The sequence below is a fragment of the Uranotaenia lowii genome, unplaced genomic scaffold, assembly GCF_029784155.1.
Source record: "Uranotaenia lowii strain MFRU-FL unplaced genomic scaffold, ASM2978415v1 HiC_scaffold_249, whole genome shotgun sequence".
Lineage (NCBI taxonomy): Eukaryota > Metazoa > Arthropoda > Insecta > Diptera > Culicidae > Uranotaenia > Uranotaenia lowii.
The window spans coordinates 32,039-42,151 of record NW_026598145.1 but is presented as its reverse complement, the minus strand read 5'-3'; the positions used below and the strand labels follow the sequence as shown (position 1 = coordinate 42,151).

At 37.9% G+C, this 10,113-nt stretch overlaps 1 protein-coding gene and 1 long non-coding RNA gene across 3 annotated transcripts; both read right to left on the bottom strand.

The window, feature by feature from the left end:
* Window positions 1-293: 293 nt before the first annotated feature.
* Window positions 294-6,038, bottom strand: LOC129759702 (serine protease HTRA2, mitochondrial). The gene is made up of 2 exons (XM_055757215.1): window positions 4,621-6,038; window positions 294-3,189 (listed from the first exon to the last, which is right to left on the bottom strand). Exons 1-2 carry the CDS (start codon window positions 5,811-5,813, stop codon window positions 3,123-3,125), a joined length of 1,260 nt encoding a protein of 419 aa, XP_055613190.1. The 5' UTR covers window positions 5,814-6,038; the 3' UTR covers window positions 294-3,122.
* Window positions 6,039-6,799: 761 nt separating this feature from the next.
* LOC129759701 (uncharacterized) lies at window positions 6,800-9,537 on the bottom strand. 2 transcript variants are annotated; one of them, XR_008740223.1, is made up of 7 exons: window positions 9,320-9,537; window positions 8,740-9,255; window positions 8,143-8,676; window positions 7,567-8,054; window positions 7,349-7,509; window positions 7,095-7,287; window positions 6,800-7,021 (listed from the first exon to the last, which is right to left on the bottom strand). It is a non-coding gene; the product is annotated as an uncharacterized LOC129759701 (long non-coding RNA). The 2 variants fall into 2 exon arrangements; XR_008740222.1 differs by having other exon boundaries at window positions 8,740-9,537.
* Window positions 9,538-10,113: the final 576 nt, after the last annotated feature.

Below are 10,113 nucleotides of genomic sequence, written 5' to 3'. Positions count from 1 at the left end.
TCAGCTCCCGAGTTTCTTCGGAGAGAAGATTTTTTACTAACCATTTTCAAGCAGCTTTTTGTTCACTATTTTCACCCTTGGAAGCAGTGGTAATTAAATAATATCCATATTTTCATCAAAACCATGTCAAAAAAAAGTTTACCGTTTAATTATTTATTTCAGCAAAAAATGCTTATTAAATTCCTTTGAACATTTTCCCAATTATTAAAAAAAACGATCGGGTTTGAAAGGAGGAAAAAGTATGTTAAGATTTTTCTATATTCAACCGAATTACAGCAATTTTATTTGTATTTTTATCCTAATGGACATATCTGCCAATTTAAACCATTGTTTTTTTAAAGATTCTAACTGAAACATTGAGGTTTTTGAAAATTAAATAGATCGAAAAGAGCTAATCTGTTAAGGCTACAATGATTCCATGAGTTCATTCGTTTTTTTTTGGAAGTTTTCATGTACATATACCTCGAAACCTTTAAAACATATAAGTGTCTTTCGGCTATCATCACAGTTCAACTTTCATATTCTTTCAAAAAGAAATATCTAAGTAAAGGTACATTTGCCCCATTTACTGATGCAAGTGAAAACACATTGCTCTTTTTCAGATGCGTTAGTGTAAAGACTTTAAAATAAATTGAATACTTTTTCCTGTTTGTCTTTTTTATCAACTTTCATTGATATATCTGCAGTTTTTCCCCAGAATAAAATAATGCTTGGTACTTCAATTTCACTGCACACTGTTTAACCATAAGACCTTCATTTAATAATTTTTAATATCCGCTTCAGATTTAACATTCGGTATTCCCTTTCTGATCATTTTGGAGAAATAATTCTTAAAAGTTATATGTTTCATGACTAAAAGGCGCGTTGCCACTTGTTTCACCGTGTGAAATGACAGGAGGTAATATCATTTTCGACATTTTTAGGTCATAATAAAAACGTATCAAAAAAAATTCTGCTTCTGCTATCAAAAAAATAATGCTTCTAGAATATCAATCACAGAAAAACTTTTCAACAAAAAAGCGGATCAAAAGTCTCTTCTATGTAGCCAAAATATGTTAAACATAAACACACTTTCATGTTAAGTACGTACTTGAATTCTGTGTAAACAAACAGTGAACCTGTAAACAGTTTTTCTGTGAATGAATTAAAAAAAAAAAGTTGAGTTTCTTTAGTCAGATCGTTTAATTGGGCTCAAAGATTTAAAGATGAAGAAATAATGTGAACATGTATACATGAGTAATTTATAATTTTTTTGTAAATGTTGAACGTTTGCACTTGCTCTAGTGTATCTTTTAACTGAAAATTCTTTCATTTTTATTGATAACTTTCACTTATGCTTGCAGAAAATCAAAAAGTTCTTTGCATTAGGCTTTAAAATAAACATCAATCCTATATAATCTTTTTTAAAGGACAGGCTCTTGTGTCTGTTCATCCTCAATGGATTTTGTTGTTGCTCTGTAAATTTAAAGGTACCCGAAACATTTTCAGTTAAGCACATTTGTACATGTTCGAAAAATGTTTCTAGGGGTATTGTATTATAAAATTGTATGTAAATCTTCCCACTTTCTTTTTGCAAATGTCCGCAAAGAGTCATACCATAATTTTATATGCATCAGTACTAAATTCATATTTTCAGGCAACAATTTCTGCTGAAATTAAAATAGTTTTTTTTTAATTGTTTAAATGGTATTGATTTGATCGGCAAAATATCAATCTGGGTGTCATTCATTACTATGTGCTGTACAAATGATCTAGGAATCAAGAAGAAAAAAAACACATCTAGGCTTCATATCGCTACCACATGCATTGAAATTATGCTTGGTTTAGAAATGCGCGCCCAAATATTTCAACTAATCAGTATGCTATGCTATCGTTACCATCCTCTCTTGGTGTTTGCTTGCGACGCCTTGGACGACCATGGAGACAAATAACAAATCGCCCGGCGCCCGAAGTAAAGAAAATCTCCGAAAATGGATGTCATGACTTTAATTTGATTCAAAAAACTACAAATTTAATTATAACGGACAATTGATGCCACTTTTTGTTATTTTTATTCAATATAAACCGATTCGCATGGCCACAGAATATTCTAAAAATAATTTCACTTGTATCTTTTGGGTAATTTCGGAGGAGTAGTACTACAAACACCGTTACAAGAGAATTTTATATAATAGATTATAAATCTATTCTAGAATCTATAAAAAAATTTGCCACTGCCTAGAGAATGTCGACGTTGAGTGTCTTTAGCATTGTTTGTACATCCGGTGCAACACCTTTCTCCATCAGGATTTTCCATATCGTCCATCTCCTTTCTCCATAATTCGTACAGGTAAAAATAAAATGATCTGGATCAGCATTCGCCGAGCCGCATTCACAACTGTTATTCGGGATTATTCGATTTCGATACAAATGTGCTGGTAAACGTGAATGATTACTTATAAGCTTGGATAGTATTACAACCTGCCTTCTGCTATAATCGCACTGGCTAAACCATGGCTGTAATGAAACATTTCCGATGATACTGTGGCAGAAGCGACCCTTCGACCCGGTATTCCAGCTTCTCTGCCATCGCTGTTTACATCTCAGATTGCTTGGAAATGATACCTCATGTGTGGTCATGATATAGTTATCAGCAATACCTTGTCTGGACGCAGTCTTTGCTTCTTGGTCGGCCAGCTCGTTTAAAGGTATTCCACGGTGTGATGGAACCCAAAGAAAAGTGATTTTGGATCCTCTAAATTGAGTAGTTTTCACCATGTCTTTAATTTCATACCAAGCCATCGAATATGACGAATTTGCTTTCAAACTTTGCAAGCTTGTTAAGCAGCTCATACTGTCCGTAATAATAACAAATTGTCCTATTGGATGTTCCATAGCAATTTGAACTGCCTTTCTAATTGCTAGAAGCTCGGCAGTGTAAATTGAAGCTGCATGGCATAGCTTGTGTGTTGCGAATGGAACATTGAAATTGTTAACGACAGCATAGCCAACATTTGCTAAATCCTTCGAGCCATCGGTTGCTAACAGTAACGTGCCTTGATATTTTTCGTCTAGCAAGTTCAACACTAATTCCCGTACACTTTCCTGGCGGGGCTGGGATATGAGTGCAGACACCGATAGATCTACTGCAACCTCATATTTTCGCACATTTGGCGGAAAAAGGTAACACGGATGGGTTTGTAGGGTATTCTGTAATGGAAAAAAATCGTTTAGTTCACGAATGGCTTGCTGAAATCCAGTATTTGTTGATCCGGGTTCCATAGCAGGTTGAACATAAAGTTCATTCCAGGTTTGTAGATGAGCTCGCTTGTTGATAAACCGCATGACCGCCATTTCTCTCCTGTATTTTAGAGGACTCAATCCAGCTAGGACTTCTAGTGATCCGGTATGTGTAGTTTTGGTTGACCCTAAACATACACGGATACATGCCCATTGGATTCTGTCCAACGAAAGAGTGTCCTGTTGATTCAATTTGGCCATGAACACGGAACCATATTCGATGACTGATCGAGCGCCAGCCTTATAAACCTTGATTAGCGATGAAGGATGAGCACCCCAGGATTGTCCCGAAATGCAACGTAGAAAATTGATGAACGGAGTAACTTTCTTCTTGGTTTTTGATATGTGAAGACTCCATGAGAGATTCCGCGTAAGGTGCATTCCCAACAACTTGAGCGTTCTGGTGTATTGTACAGGTTGCCCATGAATGAAAATATCAGGAGGATGTTCCAGCTGCTGTTTAGAAATTATCAAACACTTGCTCTTATTAGGTGATATTTCAAACCCTAGATCTGTTATGCCTTGAGCTAGAGAGTCCACTGCTTCCTGTAACGCATTACAGCATTCGCTTAAATCTCGACCTCTCATTGCTACAGTTTTTCAATTTTTTAGGATTTTTTTCAAATTTCACAACAAAAAACTGGTATTGATTTTCGCGAAGGCTTTCAAATGGTTTTCATCGTCGAACATCCTTATAAATCGTTCCCTCTGCGGATTGAGCACAATTTAAACAAATGAAAACAAAGAGCTATTTCTATTGCTGCCTTAAAAAATCCGGGTACGACAGGTTTAATTTAGTTTTTTGGGAACAAACTCTGAAATAAGCAAATGATTTATTTTAAGGAAGCATTTTTTTTTTATATTTCAGCTTTAGAAGATTTTCGAGTATTTTCTTCGAAAATCACTTCTACAATATAATCATTTTTATCAAATTTGTTTTTATTTTGTTATTTTCATATTACGGTATCTTTATGATTGACAAGTGATCACTATCAACTGAATAATGGATTACTTTCCACTTGTGATGTAATCCTTGTGAATTGGAATAAAGCAGATTACATGATAATAATAGGTCTTTGTCTAATTCACCAGTTTGTTCCTTGTGAGCTGATAGCCTCAATTCTTTGTAAACTTCTAAAAGCTCTTCACTATACGAATCGTTGCCACCCAAAAAAAAAATGTTAAAATCGTGAATCAAATTGAAGATTATCCAACATAATCCAATATTGTAAAAGAAAATATAAGTTTGAGAAGAAAGCCAAGTTTAGGACAAAACTTGGAGGAAATTTAATCGATCCAGTTGGTCGAATTCTAGAAAAATTAATTAAAAAAAATACTCACTTGTGAGCCGGCGATCCGTGGATAACCTTCCACACCATAATCCCAGTCTTGACGCTCTCCGGCACATTGTGACTTCTCTGCCGCAGCTCCCTCAAAATCTCCGGCGTCAGCGTCAGCATCGTTATGCCCATGTACCTTCGGGTGGGGATTTTCTCGGTACTGTACCCCTTGGCCTTTCTCCTTTCGGCCCCCTTCAGCAAAAACTCCCTGGCGTGATCGATTGGGATAGCAAAGCTGATTCCCGACGTCACCTTCATACTGTTGATACCGATAGCCTCCCCGTCCAAATTTACCAGGGGGCCACCGGAGTTACCGAAGGTAATGGCTGCGTCCGTTTGAATATAGTTGATATCCTTGCCACGGAGGCCCAGTTCTTGAGAGGCTCTATGAGTAGAACTGACCACTCCAGCCGTGACAGTGTTGTTCAACGATAGGGGACTTCCCAGGGCAACAACCCACTCCCCAGCTCGGAGATCTGCTGATTTGCCCAGTTTCATCGCTATTAAGTCCTTACAATTTATGCGAACCGTTGCCAGGTCCGAATTCGGGTCCACATCTTCCACTACCCCGGGGAAAGTTCGCCCGTCCAGTAGTTTAACTGTAACCATGGCGTTCGGTTTACTGATAACCACGTGGGCATTCGTTAGGATCAGACCATCCGATTCGACGACAAAACCGGATCCGTTGGAAACCGTTACCGGTTGACCGGTGAAAAAGTCGACATGTCTGGTGTCCTTGATCTCGATGTACACCACGGCCGGTGCAGACACATCGACAACATCCGCTATAAAATTGTACATCGCCCTGCGACCTTTAAGATCTTTCCCGTGTGTAAACGCAGATACTCTCGGAATAATTGACCATTTTCTGGGTTCCTTCTGTTTTTCGTTTTCGTCTGAATTTGCCAGCAAAATTCCTCCAAGCAATCCGGATAGCAAAAGTGTTCCATTGCGAAACTTTCTCGTAAAATCTTGGTCATTTTGACCTGAACCTCGAGTCCCAATCAAGGAAGCAGTGAATGGAGAATTTGTTTTTCTTTCCGTCGTCTTTGACTGTTGGGTTCGGGTCGCGCAAAAAGCCACTGAAGGTGCCGTCGTTACGACTGCTGGTGCTGCTGCATCTAACGAGCCGTGACCGCCGATGATAGTTCTGGCTGAGCGAGATTTAATTGATCGACTTATCAGTCGCTGCATTGTGGGTTCTTGTTTTGTTCGACTGAAACGTGCACTTGAAAGCTTCTATGGGGACAAGGTTAAGAACTTCACTGGACGGCACCGCGGAGAAGGAGATTGGGGATGGTTGGCCCGTTTGTATACAACTTGCTGATGCAATTTTTTGAAAAATATTCCGAATTAACCACGTATACGTCTAGCAGCTGTTCGCTGCATGCCGCCCACGCATTGCACTCACGCACACAAGCTTGATTGATTTGTTTTGATTTTTTTTTAACGTTTCACGCTTATTAGAAATACTTAGCGATCAAGTTGGAAATTATCCAGACAACAAAAGACAATTCACACAATTTTGAACAAATAATATAAAAAGTATTTTAAGACAGTTTTTTTTCGTTCTTCTATAGATTGTAGAGAAGAAAAAAATCATTTCTTTAAGATAAAAATTATTTTAAGGGAGTATGACATTTGGCATAAAGCCATTTGGAATAATGCCTTTTGGCATAAAGCCGTTTGGCATAAAGCCATTTGGCATAAAAGCCATTTGGCATAAAGGCCATTTGGCATAAAATAGAATCAAACACTAAACAGAGTGACCGATCGACTTGAAAGGGGCTGGAAACGGAGGCAAGAATGGACAAGTATATCATCCGGAAAGAGAGAAAAAATTAATCATGCAGTTTGACTGATTTAATCCAGTTTGACGAAACGTGACAAGCAGAGGCCCGCATGGAGCAGTATTATACAATGACTATTCTCATTATCTTCTTCCCGAGACACACAAAAGATTACTTCTATAGTTTTGGATTATTAATGCAAGATAAGTATTATCATTTTTTCATGCAATGGAATCGTTTGGACGCACTTTACGATACAGCGAACGGGTCGTTAAGTAGAGTAACCATTCATTTTATTTGCTTTTTTCTAGATTCAAAATGTAGCTGAAGGCACTTAAAAGATATATGTTATCGTTATCTTATAATTTTTTCAAATATTGCTGACGCTACAGCTTATCTTCTAAATATCTTTTTTCCATCAAAAATAAAAAAGGAGAGGATTCATTTTATAATCTCTTAAAGATAATATTATTTATTCAATTAATAAATGCGATCGTTATATTTAGTTTATAAGTATTCTTAGAAAACTATCGAAATTATCAGAATTATCATTGGGGAATGGACACGAAATTTAGCAATGCAGTCGATAAGCTGGTTCAGTAAATTTGTTATCTAGAAATAGACAAAGAAATAACGTAAAACCATTAAAAAAATATCCCCTATAGGTAAAGAAAAACTAACTTACCTGCTTGAATTTAGCATCTTTGAACTGCAACCGATCGATGAGCGTAATCGGAAATGAGAATCGATTGAAGTGTAACTTCGTGATCGAGCTTCTGCTGCAGCTGCGCCTGGATCAGTTTGACGGAGATTTCGAAGGCTTCCTCTAGGCAACCAAAGTTTACGTAAAGCTGTAACAGTTTGATGGGCGCTTTGTTCTGTAGATTTAAAGCAATATGAATTGGGTTGAAAGGAATTACTTTTTAGAAGATAACTCACCATACAATAGTCCGTCAACCTTTGAGGTGGAAAACCGTTTTTGGCAATCATTTTATTTATCACGACGAGATAACAGGCTTCGACGTCCTTCGTTTCATTCTCGAGATTAAACTTCAAAACGTTCTAAGCCGTTTCGGTGCTCACTGAGCTTAGAACAGATTCTGAAATTTGGCTGTTATTAAGATAAGTTATTAGAAAAAAAAAAGTTTTTTAATTACCTTCCAGTGCGTTTTTATGCAGCCAATCAAAATTGTCCGCAGTTTCCTGCAAAGCGCACATAGCGCAGGACGCTGCCAGGCTTTCATAGATCATAGTGAGGTTTTTGTCCAACATGTTGGCCAGCTTGAAAAGCCGTGGTATACAGTTTAGCGTTAGCTAAAATCATCAGCAGCTCGTTGGTATCGACATTCATCACAGCTTTATAGTCGTCCTGCTGTTTAAAAAATTTCCAACACCGTCTGGTTTATTATCAACTCCTTCCGAACATCTACCACATCAACAACCACGATTTTGGTGTCTGATTCTTCCAATCTGACAGCACCACCATATGTGGAAACCGATGGCTTCGCAATCCAGGCGTAATCCGATGCCGCATGATTGAGCGCGTTGATGCACTTGAGCAGCGCTTCGCAACGCATCTTCAAAAATGCGAGCGAGTTGCACTCCAGCTGACAACGCATGGCTTTTTCGTAGGCAATGAGAGCAGCTGGAATTGATGAGAAGAGATCCATCAGTAAAATGATCTAACTGTGGTAAGTGTTCTATAACAATAATTATAAACTAGAGAAACTCACCCTTTCGCGAATGTAAAACGAATACAGAAAGTCCTAGTGACTAGTTTTGGATATTTCCACGGATAGAGCGTGCATTTCCATGATGTTCTGGAAATCAGTTTCTAGTTCATAGTAGGGCAGCTCGATTATTATGTTAAACTTTTTTGCCGAGACAAACGTCACACCAGCTGCCTCAATGAGTCCTTCTGAGTTTGCTCACAGTTGTACACCAACAAACGGTACCTTCCTCATAGTATCCCAGCTCCATGTGGGCACTGAAATCGATACTTTGAAACATAGCCTGTTGCTTGCTGTGAACCGAAGTTCCAATGGCAATCTGAGCCAGCACGTTGATGCAATCGTAGGCTCCGTAGTGTTCGAATAACTTTCATGTAAAAAATACTGAGCAGCTCAGCCGGTGACACCAAAGTTCCGTCTGTTGGTTTAGTGAAGTTGATTAAAAACGGTTCCTTTAGGATCCCTTAGCCGATTGGGGAAACAGGTCCAACGCTTTCGCATTCTCACCTTTCTTGGATTTTGCAAAGATGAAATTACCTTCCAAAAGAAAAAAAAATTACTATTTTCGTGGAAGTTATCTATAGTCAATGAGTAACTTACGTGAGCAGTTGTTCCATTCACACCAGGAATTCAGTAATCGACAGTAATCGTACTGCTCGATGACGATGTGCATTTCTCCTTGCATAAGCCACTGATCGAACGTGAAATCTCCTGCGACTGACAGATACAAAATACAACCATAGTTCAAAAAACATAATGTTAAATTACTAGAAAATTCTACTCACATTAATTGCAATAAACCTTTGGATATGTCCAGCAGCGTGGAAAATCATTCGCAGCCACCACTTTCAATTCGGAAATCCGGTGCCGATGCTTACTCCAGTACCGCTACTGAGTTTCTTTCAAACATAATAATCAAGTATAATTACCTCCGGCCAAAGCTGCTGCGAACATTCTATGCGGCCCATAAACCGCTCTGTTGTTTTTACGGCAGGGTGGTGGATTTTTTCGACGGATGTCTGGATTATGTGCTGCTGTTGCCGCGAATGTCTCGACCGGCAAATTCCTCTTCCGGACCATCGAATCTGCACCACAGGATTGTAGGGTTGTTTATTACTGAAAAAAATAATTGAAACAATTAAAAAATAGTTTATGGAAAACAAAATTGCTTTAAACTTACATTTTAGCTGAGGATTTGCCAAATAAAACAGATTCCTTCGTTTCCGCTAGCCAAACCAAAACACGCGCCGCGCCATTTTTATTTGTTTTGAAGCCAGTAAAGACACACTCTGATGCATTCCGAGTTTAGTTTTAAGGATTATTACTGGTATCTTTCAAAAATATTTTTGTATCATTTCAAGCGAAGACACATGAAAAATATAAAAGTAATTAAAAAATTGGAAGATTTTAGAACGATCACTTGAATAGTCACTATTCATGTAATCAGAACAGAATAATATTGACGATAAGTTGTATGATATTTGATCATGCGGGGGTACTTTACCACCTTCGATCAGTAAAATGGGATGATCATCAAATAGGATAAAAATCCCTGAAAAAAAGTCTAGCAGTAAAATTAAAAAAAAAGTGTCAAAAAATTTTAACAAATTTTGGAAACTCGTTATTTGGTTGTCCAAATTCAAGCTGAACAAAACGAAAAGCGACTCCGATTGTGACAGAAAAGTGCGCCTTGAGTGCGTCTTCAACCGACTTTGAAGCATGCTGGTGGAAACTTCATGGCGTTGGGCTATTTTCGACTGTTCAACTCACTGCCTATGATCACATAGACATTTTGTGTGAGAACCTGAAAGAATTTCATGATTAATCCTTGCTGAAAACAAAAAAGGACCTGGAAGAATCTGCCTGGAAAATGGGACTGACCACCCAGAATTTTTCAATTTCTTATTGAACGTATTTAAACTGCGATTAATGTTTTTTAACATCAGCGTGAGCAAATTTTAAACGCAATCACAC

Coding starts and splice junctions, on each gene's coding strand:
- LOC129759702 (XM_055757215.1), bottom strand. CDS start 5,813: ATGCAGCGACTGATAAGTCGATCAATTAAATCTCGCTCAGCCAGAACT. Junction 3,190..4,620: donor CACGGATCGCCGGCTCACAA/GTGAGTATTTTT, acceptor TTTCCATTACAG/AATACCCTACAAACCCATCC.